Source organism: Sapajus apella, unplaced genomic scaffold (genome assembly GCF_009761245.1).
Source record: "Sapajus apella isolate SASKATOON/1434 unplaced genomic scaffold, GSC_monkey_1.0 scaffold6, whole genome shotgun sequence".
In the NCBI taxonomy this organism is placed as follows: Eukaryota; Metazoa; Chordata; class Mammalia; order Primates; family Cebidae; genus Sapajus; species Sapajus apella.
The window spans coordinates 48,641,848-48,666,198 of NW_022436946.1; the positions used below are offsets into that span (position 1 = coordinate 48,641,848).

At 33.3% G+C, this 24,351-nt stretch overlaps 1 protein-coding gene across 4 annotated transcripts in view; it reads left to right on the plus strand.

The window, feature by feature from the left end:
- ASCC3 (activating signal cointegrator 1 complex subunit 3) overlaps positions 1 to 24,351 on the plus strand; it is a 361,254-nt gene that overhangs the window by 197,045 nt on the left and 139,858 nt on the right. For all 4 annotated transcript variants that reach the window (XM_032275177.1, XM_032275179.1, XM_032275178.1 and 1 more), the window contains exons 21-30: positions 87 to 312; positions 1,925 to 2,079; positions 4,295 to 4,393; positions 6,024 to 6,192; positions 7,843 to 8,063; positions 15,414 to 15,499; positions 17,545 to 17,711; positions 18,724 to 18,869; positions 19,001 to 19,121; positions 22,262 to 22,404. In XM_032275177.1, coding sequence (XP_032131068.1) covers positions 87 to 312; positions 1,925 to 2,079; positions 4,295 to 4,393; positions 6,024 to 6,192; positions 7,843 to 8,063; positions 15,414 to 15,499; positions 17,545 to 17,711; positions 18,724 to 18,869; positions 19,001 to 19,121; positions 22,262 to 22,404 — 1,533 coding nt within the window. The remainder of the gene's footprint in view (positions 1 to 86; positions 313 to 1,924; positions 2,080 to 4,294; positions 4,394 to 6,023; positions 6,193 to 7,842; positions 8,064 to 15,413; positions 15,500 to 17,544; positions 17,712 to 18,723; positions 18,870 to 19,000; positions 19,122 to 22,261; positions 22,405 to 24,351) is intronic.

Genomic DNA, 24,351 nt, shown 5'->3' on the forward strand with positions numbered 1-24,351 from the left:
CTGAGATTGAGTTTGAATAACAAATTTATTGACAAATTTAAAAGCACATTGACTATAACGACCAATCTCCCCCTATTATTTTTTAGAATGCAGCTAGAATTGTCCGTGCTCTTTTTGAAATTGCTCTCAGGAAACGTTGGCCTGCCATGACCTACAGGCTCCTGAATCTTAGTAAAGTCATTGACAAGAGGCTTTGGGGTTGGGCTAGCCCTTTGAGACAATTTTCAGTTCTACCACCACATATCCTAACAAGATTAGAAGAAAAAAAGCTTACTGTGGATAAGCTGAAGGACATGAGGAAAGATGAAATAGGTAAGAAGGAAGCAAAAATGTTTGAATATATTATTTTGTGCAAAAAAAAATGTGTTGCTAGATGTGAAAGAAGGTATTGTGAATTTCCAAATAAAATTTTTACCATATTTATAAATCTTTCTCATTTATCTAAAATCAAGCAACAATGTCTTCATGTTTTTTGAAATTATTTGACAGAATTAGCAATTACAACGGCATTTATATTGTCAAACTCTTAAGTTTACTATTTTGTACATGGAATCTTAGCTATAAATAATGAAAGTTATTCAATGATGTTCACTCTCAGTTTTTTAAAATATTCTTTTCAAAGTCTTTTGTTATATCAGCAGTATTACAGCAATAAATTATGTGAACATAGAGCTCAACATGTTTCCAGAGTTTCTGAATGAATTTCATTACATCCATATATGTCTTTAAACCCAGTTGGTATCAATGTGTACACAGCATTTGGTGTTCTGCCTTCTTTTATATAGTAAAATGTTTTGTAAAAAAATATGTATTACAAGAAATATGTTACATATAAAAATATGTATTACAAAATATATAATATTTTACTCCTATGTATATATCTTCATGTATCCTAACATTCTCTTGGACAAATATACAATGAATTGATTAGGCAGTATTTTTTTCTGAGTGAAACAAATATTACACATGAAAGGAATCAGGCTGAAGAAGAATGAAAGGGAAGATTACTGTCAGCAAGAAGCCCAAAGATGTGAAGAGAGGCTAAGATAATTATTATACTAGTAGGAAAAATACTTCTATGATAAAGTGGAAGAAGGAAGTATCAAACAGGAAAACTGGGATTATTAATAAGGGAAATTAAGGGTACTTACATTGGAGTAACATGTAAATATTTTATCAAAATAAGGAAGATCAACTTTAGTTCAAATTTGGATAGGCATAAAATATTTTGATTTATTAATAAGTGTACTTTTAAAAAAATTCCTTGAAGAATCAAGACATACAGGAAATCTTGATGCTATAAAATACATTCTATTTTCACTTAGTTGCTCTGACTAGAGTAGAAAAATACTTACAGTTAGTAACTTTTATTTGTTACACCCCCCATCAGCCCTTCCATAAATATCCATATTCCAAAATCTGATAACTTATTAAAATATGTATAAGTGGTTAATTTTGTGCTAGATTGACCATATTTTATATTTTATCTTTATGTTTCCTGGGAATGGGCATAGCTGGGTAAGTTGCATTTGATTACTGAAGTTGTAGTTATGGAGTTCTGAAATAGACTCTGAATAAATTAATGACTTTTCACAAAATACTAAATATTTTTACATTGTATCATAAACTAAGAAAGAATTGAGTCTGTTTATAGTAGTTTAAACATTATCAAGTCTCAGTAATTTTAAGAACCCTATTAATAGCTAAAGAAACCTTGATACTGACTTTAAGATCTGTGAATTACTAATTCAAGTTAACTATTACAAAATATTCAAACATGCCAGGTCAAGAATGTCAGCTATTCTACATAGCAAATCATAAAACAAGCAATAAAATTACCTTCTCTGAAATCCCATTTACAAGTCAGATTATATTGCTTCTTTCTGCCTGGACACATTTCTTCTATGTGATATTTTTCTTGCAGGTCACATTTTGCATCATGTGAATATTGGACTGAAGGTCAAACAATGTGTTCATCAGATTCCTTCTGTTATGATGGAAGCATCCATTCAGCCCATCACAAGGACTGTCCTCCGAGTGACACTCAGCATCTATCCTGATTTCACTTGGAATGATCAGGTAGAAGTGGAAAATGTCTATATCTGTGTTAAACAAAAATGTCTGTACTACAGACTCAACTATATCTCTCTACATCTGTTCCTAAGGCATATAGAAAATCCTCTAAAAAGAATACATATTGAGGATTTATTAAAAACATAGCAATATGTACACTCATCCTAAACAAAAATCTAGTATATTAGTACTATGTCAACCAATGAGATTCCTTCAAAATGTTTAGGAATCCTAAAATTTCAACAATGAACAACAGACTAGTGAATTTAACTCCATAGGTACTTTGCTATATTAGTTCTATCTTCTTCTTTTAGACTTGCAGAAAAAGTATTCTGTATTTTCCTCCTGATCACCTGTTTCTTTCTTACTGAGACTATTTCCTCAGTGATCTCCAAAGACTAATGGGTTGCCATAATAAATAAATTTTCTCAGTTATTTTCTTTACTTCTCTGATATTTAGCGCTATACAGTCTTTCAAAATGTCCATCCTTGATTTCCATCATGATTTTGTTTTTATTCTTTCTTCCTCTGGGTTAGATGTTATTATGTATATAAAGATTCATACCAGATCCTCTTTTTATTCAAGCAACAGTTTTTAAGATCTGTTTTTGTATCAGTTACTATTTAGAGATTGTAGGTACAAAGGCAAGTGAGACTAGGTTTTTACTTTGAAAGCCAATTGGAGAAAACAAGTAAATCACTAAGTACAGTATAGCAGTACCCATTTCACATGTTATTGTAAAGTTCCAATTAACTGTGGGTAAGTATCTTTTGCATTACCTGATGTTTCTATATCTTTAATGTGAACGAATTTCATTTAACAGTATGCTCTAAAATTACCCAACCATTGTCCTAACCCAATTCTACGTTGGTCTCAAAGTATCTAAACCTTTCATTCCTTTAGTTTCCTCAGCTATAAACATGTATGATAATAATAATAATAATCTTTTTTACCATTGGGACCAGGTGATACATTTCCTTTGGGACTAGATGATACAAAATTGTATTTAATATTTCTATAGATAAAAAGTTTTAATAAATATAAATTTATAGTTACCCATAAACTCACATTTGAAATTTTATTTTTAATAGACTATTTTTTAAATGAGTCGAAGTTTCATATTTCAACTGTCTACTTCTAACAATACCTGTGATAAATCTGCAGTTTGATTTATTAGTAAGAGAGAGTACTTAATTATTTTTATAGTTAACTCTGTCAGGCACAATGCTATTGGCTTCAAAATGGAAAACTTGAGTTGCCTCAAACTGAGTTACGCAAGAAAGTATATTATCCTGTGTAATAAAAGCTCCACAGGTAGAATAGGCCTTAAAGATGGTTGAGTCTTCTGTTTAAAGATGCCATTCAAGAACCAGGAACTTTCTACCCATTTTCTCTGCTGACACTTTTGGATACTTCTCAAATGTTTTCAAGATTTACTGTTAGCATTAAATAGAGCATGGGAAACATCCCCAGTTCTGCAGCCCAGAGCATGGACCATAAGACCTTTTCTTCAGTCTAATTGGGCCAGTATTTGTCATATGCGTCCACTTTATTACAGTGGTTGTCAAGGGAAATCCCATGAACTGATTAACTATGCCAATCAAATTTATCCCAGGGAATGTGGTCACTTTTTCTTGAGTCACATGAGGAAGAGATGCATGCTGAACAAGGCTCGGTTTTGCAGGCATCAGAGAGAAAGACACACACATTGAAATGGAGAAACAAAATGCAGCATATCTGTCCAATGGAATATTATTAGACAATAAAAAGGAATGAAAGTACTAAACATACTAAAACATAGATGAACTGTGCATGCTAAAACATAGATGAACTGTGAAACCATTATGGTAAATTAAAAAATCTGGTCACAAAAGACTGCATATTATATTATTTTATTTTATTGAAATTTACAGAATAGACAAATCTGTAAGGAATAGGTAGTGACTGCTAAGGGGTAAAAGATTTCTTTTTGGGGTGGTGAAAATGTTCTGAAATTAGATTATGGTGATGGTTGTACAACTTTGTAAATACATTAAAATCATTTAAGTGTATACTTTAAATGTTTAAATGAGTAAACTGTATACTTTAAATGTTTAAATGTTTAAATGAGTATACTTTAAATGTTTATATATCAATAAAGCTTCTAGAGTGAGACGATTGGATGCTGTCCCTTATTTGAGTTACTATATGCACAGTAGTAGGATACTATTTTTCTTCTAGGTACATGGGACAGTGGGAGAACCCTGGTGGATTTGGGTAGAAGATCCTACAAATGATCATATTTATCATTCGGAGTATTTTCTAGCTCTAAAAAAACAAGTAAGTGTATATATGTGAACATATTCTTAGTATTTTGCTATGGTAAAAATAAATTTGTATTGTCTGGGCGCAGTGGCTCACACCTGTAATCCCAGCACTTTGGAAGGCCAAGGTGGGCAGATTGCCTGAGGTCAGGAGTTCAAGAAGATCCTGGCCAACATGGTGAAACCCCGTCTCTACTAAAAATACAAAAATTAGCTGGGCATGGTGGCAGGAACATATAATCCCAGCTACTCAGGAGACTGAGGTAGGAGAGTTGCTTCAACCCAGGAGATGGAAGTTGCAGTGAGCCAAGATCATGCCACTGCACTCTAGCCTGGGTGACAGAGCGAGACTCTGTCTCAAAAAAAAAAAAAAAAAAAAAAAGAAAGAAAGAAATTATACTAACAGTTTCTGCTTTTATATTATTTCTCTGTAATTTCATAGTGCCATTAAAACTTTATTTTATGTATTGGTTTTCTGTTAGTTTTAAAACACAGTGATTAAATGTTGTAGTATTGGTATATTCAGTGTTATCCTGGTTTAAGAAATTCAGTTACCAGTCATGACCCACATATTGACATTTCAGTGATCAATGGATAACATACAAAACCATACAATAGTGATCTCATAAGATTATAATACTATATTTTCACCTACTTCTTCTATGTTTAAATATGTTTAGATAGATAAGTACCATTGTGTTATAATTGCCTAAAGTATTAAATACAGTAACATGCTGTATAATAACATGCTATATAGGAGCAATAGGCTATGCCATATAGCGTAGATGTTTGGGGGCTATACCATCTGGTTTGTCTGTGTACACTATGAAGTTCTTAAGATGAAATTGCCTAATGACACATTGTTCAGAACTGTTCCTGTCAGTAAGCAATGCATGACTACATAATCTTTACCATGGTTTAAGACATGGGTTCCAGAGGTGTGGAATATGTAAAGCAGGTAGGATAAATAATAATTTTAAGAGTCACATGTACAAAATACTGAATAATATTGAAAATTAAAAGAGTATTTCTTCTAAAATTTTTATAAATCACAAGACAAAGACTCAATTTGATGGTATTTCTTTAAATGATGCCTCATTTGTAATTTCTGTTTTTATCAAAGAGAAAACAAGCTTCAGGTAAGAGTCTTGGGTAGGCAACAGTAGAATTTTATAGCAGTGTTTTGTATTCATTGCATTTGTCTTCTTGGTTACCTTCTATTCACACCAAGTGATTCTGGTATTCCACTTTAGGTACTGATAGAACTTAAAAATATTAAGTAAATAATATGGTAATTGGGTATGGTAAAAATCTTGTAGTTTCATAATTGAATGCATGATGTTTAGGAAATTCAGGTAGTCAAATTGGTAACTTGTTAATGCATGATGATATGCATATGTAAATAATATAGGTTGGGCATAAAGTTTTACCTCTATCAAGTATCCTCAGAAGGGAACCATGCACAAGTGTCTGAAGTACCTGAATATCTCAGCTATTTAGAAATTCAAGATACTTTGTCTTTAGTATATCTTGTAGAGATACCATTATCTACATCTTATATAGATAGAGTTATCTTGACAATAGACTCTTATGGCCTTTATACTATTAGAATATCCATATTTATTTCAGACTTTATTTCATATTAGGTCATTAGTAAAGAAGCTCAACTACTGGTATTTACAATCCCTATTTTTGAGCCTTTGCCTTCCCAATACTACATCCGTGCAGTGTCTGATAGATGGTTGGGTGCTGAGGCAGTATGTATTATCAACTTTCAACATCTAATTCTACCAGAGAGACATCCTCCCCATACAGGTAACATAGTGAATGCTGATTTGAATCATTGATTTTCCAAAATGGTTATTTTAATTAATGTTGAAAAATGTCTATGCCTTAAAGTTTTACTCATAATTATTATAACTTTTCTATAACTCCCTTTTTATTTCAAATGTCAGTCATCATTTATTCTGTGCTCTCTGTAAAATTTGTATTTTCTCCCTTGCACTTATTTCAGTTTACTTAAACTTATTTCTAGTGTGTTAAATTAACTAACATACCAGTGAGTTATGGGGATTTTCCCCCCACCTTTTGTGTTTCTACACCAAATAATAATAATAAGAAGAAGAAGAAGAAGCAGCTAATATTAAGGAAGCATATTGTGGTATCACTATGGAATGGATTTCCATATACCTTAAGGGAGTTTGTGTCCTGCAAATAACATATACCTTTATATTAGTTTTATCCCTCTGCCCTAACATTGTAAGGGGTATGTGGTAATCTTCAAGATGGTATACAGGCGCCTGCCACCACACTCAGCTAATTTATGTATTTTTAGTAGAGACGGGGTTTCACCATGTTGGCCGGTCTTGAACTCCTGACCTCAGGTGATCCACCCACCTCAGCCTCTCAAAGTGCTAGGATTACAGGTGTGAGTCACCACTCCCGGCCTGAATTTTTAGTGCTTCAGAAAATTTAAGAAACTTGTAGTCTGGTATAGAAAGAATGTTTTAGCCCTCAGTTACCTATGTAATTGAATTGGGCGGTAGAGAAAGGATAATATTTTGAATTAACTTTTTGACTTTTAAGTACATTTTTTAAGAAGAAAATTAGCCATACTTCCATTTTGAAACAGTAATGTGAAGATCTAACTCAAGGTACAGGCTACTGTGTTCCCTTACAGATTATTTCTTCTTCATGTTCAAATTTCAAACGAGTGAAATTTATCTTGCATGAAATAATCTTGAGAGTAAAGATGCCTTCTTGTTTTCTAACTGATACCTTTCTGGATTATGCAAAATATAAGGTCTGTCGAACTCAAGGGTGTATAACTGTTTCTCTAAATCATTTTATGATTCCAATTCCCTAGGCCCCCATCCACGTAATAAGAAACAACTAATTCTAGTTTCTAGGTTTTCTCAGGGCAGTTTTTGTTTACTCAGTCGCACTTTGCTTTAAAACTCCCACCCAATTTTTTTACCTGGAATTATCCTAAATTCATTTTACTTTCCATTGACAATAAGAGTTCACTCAGCTACTCTTGCTTGGTCAGTGTCTAGCATAACAAAAGTAATTTCTTGATAGTAACCATTTCATTGTTGAAGCCTGCAAATGGTTTTAATTTTTTTTACCAATTGGGGCAGATTTAGGTTTTGTTCTATAACATCTATCAGTTGTTATTCAAATTACTTTTCTGATTGACAAAACAAAAAGAATATAGCATTATTGTTAGCATGTAGGACACTCCCCCAGAAGAGTATCTAGTATGTCAGTATGATAACTGTGGTTATTTGTGTGACATATTTGTTGCTATACCAGATCTGTAATGGGTATATAAGAATTTGTGTTAAGCATTTTTTCGCTGTCTAAGGAGCTAAGGATTGCTATAAGCTATTATTTATAATATAATATTCAGTATTGTACATGTTTTTCAATTATTATATAGCCATACCTGTTGGGTCTTTTCAGAATTACTGGATCTTCAGCCTTTACCGATCACAGCTTTGGGATGTAAAGCATATGAAGCCCTGTACAACTTCAGCCACTTTAACCCTGTGCAGACACAAATATTTCATACACTGTATCACACAGATTGTAATGTCCTACTTGGAGCACCTACTGGATCGGGCAAGACTGTTGCAGCTGAATTAGCCATTTTCAGAGTCTTCAACAAATACCCTACTTCAAAGGTCTGTTGAAAGAATCATATGCTTACATTTAATTAGAAAAGACAGTTCATAATCTCTAAACTAGACAGTTCTAAATATATTAGCAGGGTCCATTGAATAGATTTGTCACTCTCAGTGAATTTCCTAGGGGACCAGATCAGTACAGGTATACCGTGAAGATATCATGAGTTTAGTTACATATTATCACAATATAGTGAATGTCACTATAAAGTAAATCACACAAATTTTTTGGATTCCCAGTGTATATAAAAATTCTGTTTATATGTAACTGTAGCCAATTAAGTGTGCAATAGTGTTATGTGTAAAAAAGTGCACATAACTACATTTGAAAATACTTTATTACAAAAAAGTACCATCAATCATCTGAGCCTTTAGTGAGCCCTAATCTTTTTGCTAGTGAAGGGCTTTGCCTCAATGTTGATGGCAGCTGACTGATCCTGATGGTGGCTACTGAAGGTTGGGGTAGCTGTGGCAATTTCTTAAAATAAGACAACAATGAAGTTTGCCACACTGACTGACTCTTCCTTTCATGAAAGCTTTTCTGTAGCATGTGATGCCACCTGATAGCATTTTACCCACAATAGAACATCCTTCAAAATGAGTCAACCCCCTCAAACCCTGCCACTGCTTTATGAACTAAGTTTATATAATATTCTAAATCCTTATTGTCATGTCAGCAATATTCACAGCATCTTTGTCATCAGTAGATTCTGTTTTAAGAAACACCTTTTCTTTGTTCATCCATAAGAAGCAACTCCTCATCTGTTCATTTTTTCATGAGATTGTAACATTTCAGTTATATCTTCAGGCTCCACTTCTAATTCTAGTTCCCTTTCCTTTTCCACCACATCTGCAGGGGTCTTGAACCTCTCAGTCATCCATGAGGAGTGGAATCAACTTCTTTCAAACTCCTGTTAAGGTTGATATTTTGACCTCCTCCCAAGAATCATCAGTGTTCTTAATGGCATCTAGAATGGTGAATTCTTTACAGAAGGTTTTCAATTTACTCTGCCCAGGTCCACCACAGGAATCACTATGTATGGTAGCTATAGTTTTATGAAATATATTTCTTAAGTAATAAGATAAGAAAGCCAAATTTACCCCTAGATCCATGGGGTGCAGAATATGTCTTATGTTAGCAGGCATGAAAACAATATTCATCTCTTTGTACATCTCAGTCAAAGCTCTGGAGTGACCAGATGCATTGTCAGTGAGCAGTCACATTTTGAAACGAATCTTTTTTCTAAGTAGTAGCTCTCAACAGTGGGCTTAAAATATTCAGTAAACCATGCTCTTTAGTAGACATGCTGTCATCCAGGCTTTGTTGTTTCATTTATAGAGCACAGGCAGAGGCGATTCAACATAATTCTTAAGGACTGCAGGGTTTTTAGAATTGTGAATGATCATTGGCTTCAACTTCAAGTCACCAGTTGCATTATTCCATAATAATAAAGTTAGGTTCTCCTTGAAGCTTTGAAGCCAGGCATTGACGTCTCTACCTGTGAAAGTCTTTGATGGCATCCTCTTCCAATATTAGTTATTTTGTATACATTAAAACTCTGTTGTTTAGTGTAGCTGCCTTCATCAATTATCTTAGCTATATTATCTACATAGCTTGTTGCAGCTTCCACATCAGCACTTGCTGCTTCACCTTGCACTTTATATTACAGAGATGGCTTATTTCTTTAAACCTTGTGAAACAAGCTTCAAACTTTTCTTCTGGAGCATCCTCACCTCTCTCAGTCTTCACAGAATTGAAGAGAATTTGGGCCTTGCTGTAGAGTAGACATTAGCTTATGGAAACATTGTGGTTGTTTTGATCTTCACTCCAACTTTCTCCATATCAGGAATAAAGCTGTTTCACTTTCTTATCATTCATGTGTTCAGTGAAGTAGCGCTTTTCATTTCCTTCACTAACTTTTTCTTTGCATTGAAAACTTGGCTAATTCCCTGGTATTAAGAGGCCTAGCTTTTGGCCTGTGTCGGCTTTCCACATGCCTTCCTCCCTAAGCTTAATCATTTCTAGCTTTTTATTTAAAGTGAGAGACATGCAACTCTTCCTTTCACTTGAACACATAGAGGCTATTACAGGTTTAGTAAGTGACTTGATTTCAATATTGTTGTGTCTTGGGGAAGAAGGAGGCCTGAGGAGAAGGAAAGACATGGGAGAATAGCTGGTCAGTGGAGAAGTTAGAACACACACTCTTACCAATTACATTTGTCATCTTATATGGTGTAGTTCACGATACTACACACCAAGTACAAGATAACATCAAAGATCACTGACCACAGGTCATTGTAACTGATATAATAATAAAGAAATAGTTTGAAATATTGGTAGAATTACCAAAATGTAACAGAGGCATGAAGTGAGCACATGCTGTTGGAAAAATCGATAGAATTGCTATTGATAGAGTTGCTCTATGCAGGGTTGCCACAAATCTCCAATTTGTAAAAAACGATATCTACAAAGTGCAGTAACATTAGATTTGCCTATATTAGGATGATTTGCACAACATTAGATTTGCCTATATTAGGATAATTTGCACCACAAAGTTTACTTTAAACTTTGTAGTCCTCCAATTAAATTTCTAATGTACATAGTGACACACACACATCCTTTCCTCATTGTAAGATTTCTACATTTCATAGGTAATTTCACTAGGACAAACCTACTTCATGGACCAAGTTAAATAATACAAAATAATTCATAATCAAATATTTTCTATATGAAGATAATGCTAGTGCTTTAATAAATGTAGTTTGATTGTACATATTAAATATAGGGTAGCTTTTAAATGACCTTTCTACAGATGGCCACAATATTGTTAATTAATATTAAATAACATTACAAGTCAAATAAGGATTGCTTCAAGGCTTTCTTGAAGCATAATTTTTTAACTCTTTCCTAGTATTTGTTATTTTTAATAAAAATTATGTATATTTAAGATGTACAATGTGATGTTTTGACATACATTGTCAAATGATTACTACAATCAAGGTAATTAGTGTATCATCCTTCAAATAGTTATCTTTTTTTTGGTGAGAACACATAAAATCTATTCTCTTAGCAAATTTCAAGTATATGATGGAGTACTATTAACTATAATCACCATGCTGTGTATTAGGTGTCTAGTACTTATTCATTCACCATAAAAGAAACTTTATACCTGTTGACCAGTATCTCCTCATTCCCCCTTCCTCACCCCTGGTAACCAGTATTCTACTGTTTCCTCCTCTGAATACAACTTTTAAAAATTCCAGGTATAAGTGAAATTATGCAGTATTTTTCTTTCTATGTCTGGCTTATTTCACTTAACATAATGTCCTCTGGGTTTATCTATATTGTTTAAAATGGCAAAATTTTTTTCGTCTTTAAAGCCGAATAATATTTCATTGTGTGTGTGTGTGTGTGTGTGTGTGTCTGTGTGTGTGTGTAGATACCACAATTTCTTTATCCATCTTGAGACACTTTAGTTCATTTCCATACCTTGGCTATTCTAAGTAAAGCTACAGTGAACATGGGAGTGCAGATATTTCTTTGAGATACTGATCTCATTTCCTTTGGATATATGTCTTTGAGATACTGATCTCATTTCCTTTGGGATTGCTGGATAGTCCTATGCTTAATTTTTAAAAAAAAACTCCAGATTGTCTTCCATAATGGCTATACAATTTACATTGTCACCAATCGTGTACCATAACAACTATATGTGTTATGTTTTTTATATTTTTTCTTTCATCTTTTTTTTTTTTTTAAGTAGAAATAGAGTCTCACTGTGTTGCCTAGACTGGCCTTTAACTTCTGGGCTTAAGCGAGCCTTCTACCTCAGCCTCTTGAGTAGCTGGGACTATAGGTTTGTGCCACATGCCTGGCTGTCTTTTGTCTTTTGATAATAACCATTTTAACAGGTGTAATTGATATCTTATTGTAATTTTAATTTGCATTTCCTTGATGGTTATTTATGTTGAGTACCTTTTCATGTATCCATTGACTATGTATGTGTTTTCTTTTGAAAAACGTATATGTTCAGATCTTTAGCCCATTTTTAATAGAATTATTTGGGTTTATCTGCTATTGAGTTGTGTAAATTTCTATTTTGGATTGTAACTTTTTATCAGATACATAGTCCCCGCTTATTCTTGGGTGATACATTCCGAAACCCAGATGGATGCCTGAATCCAATGGTACTGAACCCAGTTGGGTAGGGGGAAGGAAGGAATAAGGAAATAATTGGTAAAGGATGCAAAATTACAGCTGGATAGAAGGAGTAAGTTCTAGTGTTGTATATCACTGTAGAAGTACTATAGTTAACAATAATATGTAATATGGTTTCAGATAGCTAGAAGGATATTGAAGGTTCCCAACATAAAGAAATGATAAATGTTTGAGATGAGAGATATGCTAATTACCCTGATCTGATCACTATGCATTTTATGTATCAAAACATCACTATGTATCCCATAAATATGTGCAATTATTATACGTCAAGTAAAAACAAAACGTTAAGAAAAAGAAATGGTACACAGTAGTACAGTACTAAGTCCTTTATAAATATGTGCTTAAGAAAAATGTCTTAAAAGTTAAAAACCACATTTTCATTCATGTTTTCCACCCACAAATTTAATACATTTTCCATTTTAACTAAGCACTTATCACGTACGGGGGCCATAATTTTTGCAGTTTTTAAGGTGCAACATCAAAACTGGCACAAATTTCCTTTTCCTACTTCATGATTTTACAAATAGAAAGTTTGTTCTTAACATAGATCTTAGTGACCCCAGCATATGGTTTTTTTTTCTTTTCTTAAGTCAAGAACTTTCACCTTGTCACTTCAAACACTTTATGTCTTCTCTTTGCCAAATTCAAATTGTCAGCATCACTACTCTTATGCTTTGGGGTCATTACTAAATAAGGTAAGGGTTACTTGAATGTAAGCACTGTGATACTGCCACAGTGTTTCTGGTAAACAAGATGGTTAATGACTAATGGTTGGGTAGTGGCTACAGCCTAAATACTCTGGACAAAGGGATGATTCATGTTCCAGGCTGAATTGAGTGGAACAGTGTGAGATTCCATCATGCTACTTAGAAGGGAACATAACTTAAAACTTATTAATTGGCCGGGCGCGGTGGCTCACGCCTGTAATCCCAGCACTTTGGGAGGCCGAGGCAGGTGGATCACGAGGTCAAGGTATGGAGACCATCCTGGTCAACAAGGTGAAACCCCGCCTCTACTAAAAATACAAAAAATTAGCTGGGCGTGGTGGCGCATGCCTGTAATCCCAGCTACTCAGGAGGCTGAGGCAGGAGAATTGCCTGAACCCAGGAGGCGGAGGTTGTGGTGAGCCGAGATCGCGCCATTGCACTCCAGCCTGGGTAACAAGAGCGAAACTCTGTCTCAAAAAAAAAAAAAAAAAAAAAACTTATTAATTATTTTTAGAATTTTTTATTTAATTTTTTTTGGACCACAATTGACTACAAGTAACTTGAAGCAATGAAAAGGAAGCCACTAAGGCAGAACTAATGTATATGGTTTGCAATTCTTTTTTTCGTTTTGTCATTTCTTTCATTTCACATTGTCTCTGTTGATTTTATGTATTTATTTTATTTATTTTCTGTGTAAAAGCTTTTTAATTTGTTGTATACCTATTTGTTTATATTTGCTTTTGAAAGACCAACATTGAGGAGCTTTTTTCTTATGTTTTCTTCTAAGAATTTTGTGGTTTTAGATCTTACAGTTAATTCTTTAATTCATTGTGAGTTAATTTTTCTATATGGTGTATGGCAGTAGTCTAGTTTCATTCTTTTACTTGTGAATATACAGTCTTCCCACCCCATTTATTGAAGAGAATATCGTTTCCTTCTTGTATGTGTGCTTCAGGCCCATGTTGAAGATTAGTTGACCTTCTATGTGTGGGTTGATTTCTGGGCTTTCTATTCTGTTCCACTGGTCTATATGTCGCTTTTTATGTCAGTTCCATATTTCCATATTGTTATGATTACTGTAGCTTTATAATATAAATTGAAACTAGGAAATGTGATGCCTCTGACTGGTTTTCTTTCTTAAAATTGCTTTGGCTATTCACAGTCTCTGTAGTTTCTTTCGAATTTTAGGATTTTTTTTTCTGTTTCTGTGAAAAATGCCATTGGAATTCTGATAAGGATTGCATTTAAACTATAGATTGCTCTGGGTTGTATGACCATTTCAACAATACTAATTATTCCAATCCATGAACATGGGATAATCTTTCTATTTCTTTGTGTTTCCTGCAGTTTCTTTTCAATGTTTTATAGTTTTCAGTGTACAGATTTTTCACCTCTTTAGTTAAATTTATTCCTAAGTACTGTATTCTTTTTGATGCTATTGTAAGTGGGACTGTTTTCTTGACTTTTTTGATAGTTTGCTAATAGTATATATTCTACTGGTTTATATATGTTGATTTGTATCCTTCAACCATATTGAATTTGCTTATTCTAGCAGTTTTTTTAATATAGTCTTTAGAGTTTTCTTGTTCTAAATTTTGTGAGTACATCACATTAAAATAGAAATATTACAGAGTTGTTGTGATTGGAATTATGGGCTAGTTTCTTCATAGTTTATGGTTTCAGAAATGTTTTAACATCCTTTTGTAGTAATTTCCAATTAGTGACTTTTCTTCCCTACTTAATCCTGTTTTCCTACTTTTCAGTCTCTCTAATATGTGGTTATCGTACTCTAGAGACAAATATAACAGTAGAGCTCTACTCTAAGTTAGAAACATTTTATAAAGGGAATAAATTTTATATAGGTTTGGATTACTAAAGACCAGCTTTTATTTTATTTATTTTTTAACACCTAAAGTGTATTACTAGCATCTTCATAAAATCTGTATTAAAATTTAAAGAATAGTTTATTTCTCTTCAAAACTTCAACATTTTTTCATGAATTGCATATAACTCATAAATATTTATAATACTAGAAAAAACATTATTTTCATCAGACCCCTAATTTTCTCTTGTTATCTCATAATTTGTTTATTTGTTCTTATTATGTAGAATATAATTTTATAGTAAAATGCCTAAGGAAAATATCTCTGATGCTTTAAAAAATGTAATTTAAATTCATCTACGTTAATATTTTTTATGATGAGAAAGTTTGTGATGTGTTACATTTCTGTCTTATTTTGGATAAATGTAGTTTAAGTTAATGACTTTTTCACATTGATTCAAAAATTGGAGTATTCAGAATTAAAAGATACATTTTAAAACCACACTGTCATATTTTGACAAAATTTTGGAGTGTACTTTTATTTGAAAATACTGTCACTATTTTCTTGAGAGTATTTTTGGCTATTCTCCCCTTTTTAGGCGGTATATATTGCACCCCTAAAAGCCCTGGTACGTGAAAGAATGGATGATTGGAAAGTTAGAATAGAAGAAAAACTTGGTAAAAAGTAAGTTCTTACCTTTACTCAAAAGGTATGTTTTGATTTTTCTAAAAGGACCAGGAAATAAGAGTTGAATAAAACTGTTGAATGGTTTTACAATGATTTCATAGTCTTTAAAGATATGTTCCTACCATTAAAATTATATCAATATTCTCATTTTTTTAAGATTGAAAAATGAAATCTCCTAAATTACTTAATGTGAGTACTTTTATTTGGCAAGATAACTTTTTCAAAATATTTTCATTCTAAAAACAAAAACAATCTCTCTCTATTTTTTCATATATACAGAGCCACTTCCAGAAACTGCTTAGAAGGCATTTTGCATGTAAATTATTTATGTAAAAGCAGAAGTTCTTTGAAAAACATTATGTGGGGTTTTTTCATTAACAATATAGTACAAGGTTATTAATTGCAGCATTATTTTAAATAGCAAAAATTACAGAGAAAGGAATTTCCAATAAAGCCTTAGCAAGTAAATTATAGTACACACAATAGAAAATATTGTATCACTGTAAAAAATGAGTTTTTTGTATATGAAAAGAAGGATCTTCAAAGATAATGTAAAAAACGAAACAAAACAAAACAAAATTTAAAGTATTCTAGCTTATGTTTTTTCAAAATGATAAAGAGTATGAATATGTGTTTTTTACAGAATGAGAACTAGCTGTCTGTAGGACAGGGATAAACCATATGAATGTATTCCATATTCAAAATAACATATAAAATGTAAATCTTTAAAATAAACAAGAATAAGAACATACTTTGTGAACAGTATGCTTAGAGGAATCAGTTTTGCCCTTTTTGTTATTTTCCAAACCTTAACACAGATTAGAAATTATTTTCAGCTGAATATGGTGGCTCACACCTGTAACCTTGATACTTTGGAAGGCTGAGGCAGGTGGATCACCTGAGGTCCAGAGTTCGAGATCAGCCTGGCCAGCATAGCAAAACCCCGTCTCTACTAAAAATACAAAAAGTAGCCAGGAGTGGTGGTGCATGCCTGTAATCCTAGCTACTCAGAGACAGGAGACTCGCTTGAACCCAGGAGGCGGAGGTTGCAGTGAGCTGAGATTGTGCCACTGCACTCTAATCTAGTGACAAAATGAGACTCTGTCTCAAAAAAAAAAAAAAATATTTTAGTAATTACTTAAAATTTGGTATTAGCCTAGAGGTATTCCTATGTAATTAGAAATTCTTAGGTAATTCCCGTATATCTACATAGGGTTTTCTTTTCCTTTTCTCTCACTTATATGAATGTGATTGGCTTAGATTGAGTTGGTACATATTTGCTCTGGCTTATCTTGTTTTCATCCTAATACATTTTATTTTGGCTATAAAATCTACAGAAAATTCCAATCTAAGGAAAGAAATGAGCTTGCATACAATCTAAATTACACATAATTTTAATTAAATTTGCACATAATCCTAAATATCTTTAATGAATGCCTTTTTTGTCTCCACAAAGTAGCACTTTCCTTCACATGGACACAGGGAGGAGAGCATCACACACTGGGGTCTGTGTTGGGGGGGGAAATAGGGGAGGGACAGCGGGGGGTGGGGAGTTGGAGAGAGATAGCATAGGGAGAAATAGGGAGAAATGCCAGATATAGGTGATGAGGAAGAAGGCAGCAAATCACACTGCCATGTGTGTACCTATGCAACAATCTTGCATGTTTTTCACATGTACCCCAAAGCCTAAAATGCAATTTAAAAAAATTGTATTCCTGGGGACAGGAAGTATGAGTTTAACTTCCTTGAAATCACTTAGAATGGAGAGTCTATAAACATATTTAAAGCAAATTTTGATATCCTTGCATATCTGCATAAAAGATATGTCAGTGATTGGAATTTATATGTCCATTTTATGGCAAGAAATTTTCTCAGAGTTCTTAAGAAATGTACATTTTGGACTCAACTTGGAAAATTTTAGAAATCAAAGGTAGATAAAGCAATTTTAAGCCTTATAAAATTTTGTTTTAAAAGAGATACGTTTTTGCATTTCCAAGGTTGTTACCTGAAAAGGTTCTGAGATCATTTTTATATCCCTTCAGAGTTATTGAACTAACAGGGGATGTGACTCCTGATATGAAATCCATTGCCAAGGCTGACCTTATTGTCACTACGCCAGAGAAGTGGGATGGAGTCAGCAGAAGCTGGCAAAATAGGAGCTATGTTCAGCAAGTCACTATTCTCATCATAGATGAGATCCATCTTCTTGGTAGGTACCACTGTATCTAAAGCCAGTTTACAAGCTTTAAGTTACTAAAACATTAATTATTAGTATTATTTTTAATTTGCATGTAATGATTGTATATATTTATGGGGTACAATGTGATGTTTTGATATATGTATATGATGTGGTATTAATTAAATCAAGCTAACATGTCTGTCACCTTACATATAAATTGTGGTGAAACATAAAAAAATTTTCTTTTATTGTATTTATCTGTTCTTATATTGCCATAAAGTAAGACTGAGTAATTTATTTTTTAAAATAAGTCTAATTGGCTCAAGTTTCTGCAGGCTGTAGAGTAAACCTAGTGGCTCCTGCTTCTGGGGAGGCCTCAGAAAGCTTTCAATCATGACAAAAGGCAAAGCAGGAGAGAGCTTCTTACATGGCAAGAGCAGGAGCAAGAGAGCGAAGTGGTGGGGGAGGCGCTACACACTTTTAAACAACTAGATCTCATGAGAATTCACTCACTGTCATGAGAACAGCACCAAGAGGATGATGATAAGCCATTCAGGAGAAACTGCCCCCATGATCCTATCACCTCCCACCAGACCCCACCTCCAACATTGGAGATTACAGTTTGACATGCAGTTTGGGCAGGGCATTGTTCTAAACAATATCATTTAGCAATTTTGAAATGTACAATATATTATTATTAACCATTGTCACACTGCTTGCTATACAGTCGATCTGACAAACGTATTTTTCCTGTCCAACTGAAATATTGTACCCTTGAGCACCGTCTCTCTGTTCCCTTCTCTTGTGACTCCAACCCATGCTCCTAGACTCTGGTAACCATGTTTCTACCCTTTATTTCCATGAGGTCAATTTTTTTTATTCGACATCTAAATAATGTCACTCACTGGGAATGGGATTGCAGAATCCTTTGATAGCTCTGTTTAGCTTTTTTTTGAGGAAGCTACAAACTTTTCGTTTTGTAGTTGCAATGGCCAACACAGACTTGTTAAATGATTAACATTTATTTTTTCCTATTTTCTAGGGGAAGAAAGAGGCCCTGTTCTAGAGGTCATTGTATCTCGGACAAATTTTATCTCATCACACACAGAAAAGCCTGTTAGAGTAGTTGGACTATCTACTGCATTAGCTAATGCCAGAGACCTTGCTGACTGGCTCAATATTAAGCAGGTATGTAGAAGATTGATAAATTATGCAGTTATTTAGTAGTGTGACTTTGATGATTCCTTTAAAGAGATATTATAACATTATAAAACTCAATATAAACATTGAAAATGGTTTCTCTCTCATATTTACCCTAGATGGGCTTGTTTAACTTCCGACCGTCAGTACGCCCAGTTCCACTGGAAGTTCACATTCAAGGCTTTCCAGGACAACATTATTGTCCTCGTATGGCTAGTATGAACAAGCCTGCATTTCAGGGTAAGCTTCAGATTCTTGAAATAAAATAGTAACCATTATTTATGGTAGCTATCAAATGTCTTCTAATTGGTGATGGTCTCTTTGAAACGATGATACTGGTCCAGTTTCTACAAATATCTAAAACTGTCACAACTGTTAAGGAATTCAAATATATGTTTAATTTCCTATTGAAAATTTGAGAGATTTCACAAATGGTAATGAATTTGTAGTGGAATAAAAGTATGTAATTTAAGGAGAAATAGGAACGCTTTTACACTGTTGGTGGGAATGTAAATTAGTTCAACCATTGTGGAAGACAGTGTGGCAATTCCACAAGGACCTAGAAATAGAAATTCCATTTGACCCAGCAATCCCATTACTGGGTATATATCCAAAGGATTACAAATTGTTCTACTATAAGCACACGTGCACACGAATGTTCATTGCAGCACTGTTTACAATAGCACAGACCTGGAACCAACCCAAATGCCCATCGATGATAGACTGGACAGGGAAAATGTGGCACATGTACACCATGGAATATTATGCAGCCATCAAAAACGATGAGTTTGGGTCCTTCGTAGGGGCATGGATGAACCTGGAAACCATCATTCTCAGGAAACTGACAGAAGAGCAGAAGATCAAACACTGCATGTTCTCACTCATAGGCGGGTGTTGAACAATGAGAACACATGGACACAGGGAGGGAAGCACTACACACTGGGTTCAGTCGGGGGAAAATAGGGGAGGGACAGTGGGGGGTGGGGAGCTGGGGAGAGATAGCAAGGGGAGAGATGCAAGATGTAGGTGATGGGAAGGAAGGCAGCAAATCACACTGCCACGTGTGTACCTATGTAACAATCTTGCATGTTCTTCACATGTACCCCAAAACCTAAAATGCAATAAAATAAATAAATGGGGAAAAAAAAGTATGTAATTTTAAAAAAGTATTAGATTTTTCTTAATATTAATCAGTGTTTTTATGATAGTAGCTTGAACAAATGAGAAATAGAAGCTACAAGTCAAAACCATAATCATAATTTTTATGAGAAATCATAAAACTTAGAAATTTAAGTACTTCTGTTTAAGCACTGTTAGTACAGTGCTTCTGTTTATAGTTTTCCTTTTTCTAACAAATTAGGCAAACAGGAAAGATTTAAGAATAGCACTCCTATTTTATTGAAACATGTTTTATTTGCGCTGCATAAAGAATATTTATTATATCAATTAAAAATAACCTCAAAAATAAATTCTCAAATGTGAACTGCTGTTGATTGTGTAGTGACAGTTGTGAGGTGACTTTTTAGCTGCTGTAATTAGCCTTATGACAGAAGCAAAGTATTGATTGTGAACTAGAGACCAATCTTGGCAGTTCAGATTATTTACACCACCACAGAAGCATTGTACAAAATCACTAATGAACAATAAATCTGCCGTGAGCTGTTTGGCCACACCTGTTCTTTCAGCAGCAAAAATCCATTAAATGTTGAGGTTTAAAGAAAGACAGAGATCCATTTATATTTATGTGTCCAAATGATACCAATATTGTGCTAATATGTGTATTTTAAACAGTGTATCTCTAATATGATTTATCAAAGCTTTCTCATTTACATTCTATAATATTCTGATAATAAAAAGTGAGAAATAAGATAAATGAGTTTATTTTTCATTATATGTATTGTTGAAATTGCATATATCTATATGGAATGACTGATTGCACACCATTGATGGAAAGAAAGCATTTTGTGTTATATAAATCAATAGTCAATAACTAAAATACTTACACTTATGTAGATATGGTATCAGCACAGCAGCTGTACTTATGAACTGTTTATTATACCTGTAGTGATTACTGTATTTCTTTGAGTTTAGAAATATGATTGTGTGATAGCTTTATTTCTCATAGTGTGTAAATAAAGTCAAGGTCATGTCAACATTTCCATTATAAACCTTGTTTCCCAGCCCATAAAAAGAAATTCTGCAGCTCACGTTTCAAACAAAAAATTGCAAAGAGGTTGAACTTTTTATATACAATTTTTAAATATCTCTGACTGTTTTAAGAGAGTTGTGGACATAAATATATATTCTACTTGTGGCATCTTATTAGCTTTTTGTAGCTGATGTAAAGCAGAAAAAACCCTCATTCCCAGATAAGCCAAGTGATTTATGTGGCTCTTTAATTATTTTTAAAGGTTTGATTTACAAAATTTCATTCAGTCTTGTTACTTGGGTTTGTATTAACCAGAGTCATCTCATCTTTTTTGTGCTGACTACCATGTCCCATTACTCGGATATTTATTCATTCATGGTATTCTCTTCAGCCTTCTTCTACATTCTCCTGTCTTCCCTTCCCGAACATATGCTTTTAGAAAAGCAGAGGGAAAACTTTCTTCTGATTTCTCTCTTAACCTGTTTACTGGTACAGACTCTCCTAATTTTTCTGTTACTAATAACAAAAATAAAAGGAAGTTTTTGTGGTCTTTCTAGACATTTTTTATCGCCTGGTGGGGCTTGACTTTCTCACTCGACCCCAGGACCCATTAACTATGTAATATCACCACTTAGGCAAACGGAAATAGATGAGAAACACAACTTGGCACAAAAAAACTAAATCTAAGTTTAAGTATCCATGTATAGCTCTTCTTTTTATTATTGTGCTTTAGATTCTGGGGTACATGTGTGGATCATGCAAGATTGTTGCATAGGTGCATTCATGGCAAGGTGATTTGTTGACACCATCCCCCCGTCACCTATACCTGACATTTCTTCCCACGTTATCCCCCCCACCCTCCCTCCCACTGTCCCTCCTGTAGCACCCCCCAATGGACCCCAGTGTGTGATGTGCCCCTCTTTATGTCCAAGTGGAGAGTCTCAGTCTTTAAGTTTCTCCATTCCTTGGCAGTTCAGAATAGAACTTGCACCCAGCATAATTAAATCTTTTCTGTCCTAGGCAATATACTCCCTAGGTAGGGCCATCAGCCTTTCTTTTCCTATCACCTCTCTAATCTGCTTCCAGATCTATGTAGTACCTGCAATAATGCCAGATTTCATTCCTAAATCATTTACATCATTAGTTTTCATTTATCCATTTGATACCCTAATGAAATTCATATTCTGGAGTTAAGTAGCTTTCCGTTTTATTTCCCATAACTTTTCAACAGCAATTAGAAGCCATTCTCCAGCCAAACCTGTTTTGATATTTGTCTCATCAAGACGTCAAACTCGTCTTACTGCTTTAGAATTGATAGCCTTCCTGGCTACTGAAGAAGACCCAAAGCAGTGGTTGAATATGGATGAAAGAGAGGTAATTAACTTATTTTATCTTCTACTTCTTATACACTTCAGGTTAGTTTATATCATTTATAATGGACATTGCATATGTAATTATATCATAGGGAAAGAAGAAATGCATAATACCGCCACCTTAACACACTATTAATATTCTGATATAGTTTGTTCTAGTATATTCCCACTTAATATTTATTTTGTGTATTCATATTTATGTCTTTTCCTTTAACATTATCACCTATGTATATTTTAACATTCAATTGTTTTCATAATCTTTGAGTATTCACTGCCCTCACTGAACTTAAAATCAATTTTATAAAATTAGGTTTTTTAAAAATATATAATAATCGTTTTTTTAATTTTAAAAAGCACTACTATATAAAAATTTAAAGCCTGTTATTATTCTTTTTCTAAGTAATAACCACTAGTAAAATTTTAAATTATAATTTTTGTGTCTATGCAGTTATCTTCCATTATGCAACTATTTCATAGTGGTTTTCTCCTGTGATTTAACAATCAAACATCTTTATTATTGTAGGTTTTTCTTTGTTTAAAGTTATGTTCTCAGTATAGAGTTCTAAAAATAATATTAGTGGTTCAAATAATGTGAACATTTTTACAGCTTTTCAGGTACACTACTAATTACTTTCCAAAAGAGCCATACTTATTGGCGTCATCACCACTGAGGTATGAATTATCAGAAGTATGTGAGAGTAACAGTTTTACTATATCTTCATTTGTTACAACTCATTGATATATTATAGATAAAATATTATCTTAATGTATGCCTTGATTTTTGTATGGTTGAACATTTTTTGCATATATTTACTAGTTGTCTTCTTTCTTCTCTATTTTCTCTTCATTTCTTTTGGTCTTTTATCTATTTAAGTACAGCATTTATTTTGTAGATTTGTGTGAGAGCCTTGCCAAATTTAGAAAAATATATACATTGTAAAATTTTGTTTTACTTTTCTCCATGTATATGTATTGCTATACATATATAGAAATTAATCTTTCACCTGCTGTATTAGGTAACTTTGCTAGTTTATTGCTTGTCTTTTTATTATGGTATCTTTTTACAAATAGAAGACTTTACATTTTATATAATATAGTTTGTTAGTATGGTCCTTTGTGATTCTTTCTACTACATCTAAATATAGATATTCCTCCTCCCCTCTATAGATTTAATGTATAGTGATTGTTCTTTCTTACACTATTCCAGTTTTGAAAAATATTTTCCTAAATGGAATTATAATGAAAACAGATGAAATCAGTAACTTCATTGTTACATTGTGATCTCTCCACCTACCCTCTTCAGTGTTCCCACTTTGTGATCTCATGCAGGCTAAAGAAGAGCAGTGCTGTTCAACTTCAGTAAAAAACAATGTTCCAAACCCACTGGTGTCCAGGCTTAACAGTTTGCATATTTCCCCCCTTCTACTTCTTATGACTCATTTAGAGTTAGTAGACCCGTTGAATAGTACTACATATATTACATTATTCTGTAATAGTTAACTGATATTTCAAAATGTTCTTGGTTAGTTCCATGGATGACCTATTCACTAACAGACTCATGCATTAGCTTAATATGCAGGCTATCAAATGACTGCTTGAAGTAGAGTAATAGTGATCATTTTATCTTTTAAATTTTATCTTTATTTAGTTAATGTTACTTCTATGGGTATACCAGATATTTAAGATAATAATTTATGGTAAAAAGAACATTATTAAAATATTTTTAGCCTGTATTATTTTATATCTAAATAATCGTCCTGTAGTGTCTAAGGCTGTTTCATATCCTAGAAGGCAAATGATGAAAAATAGATACACAAAATATTGATGATTCAGTTTATGTGCAGTATCTCTCTAGGCTTAATTTTATTTTATATATTATCCTAAAAGTCTTCCAAATGGATACTTTTCTTTGAAGTCAGGATATAATGTACAAACCTACTAACCACAC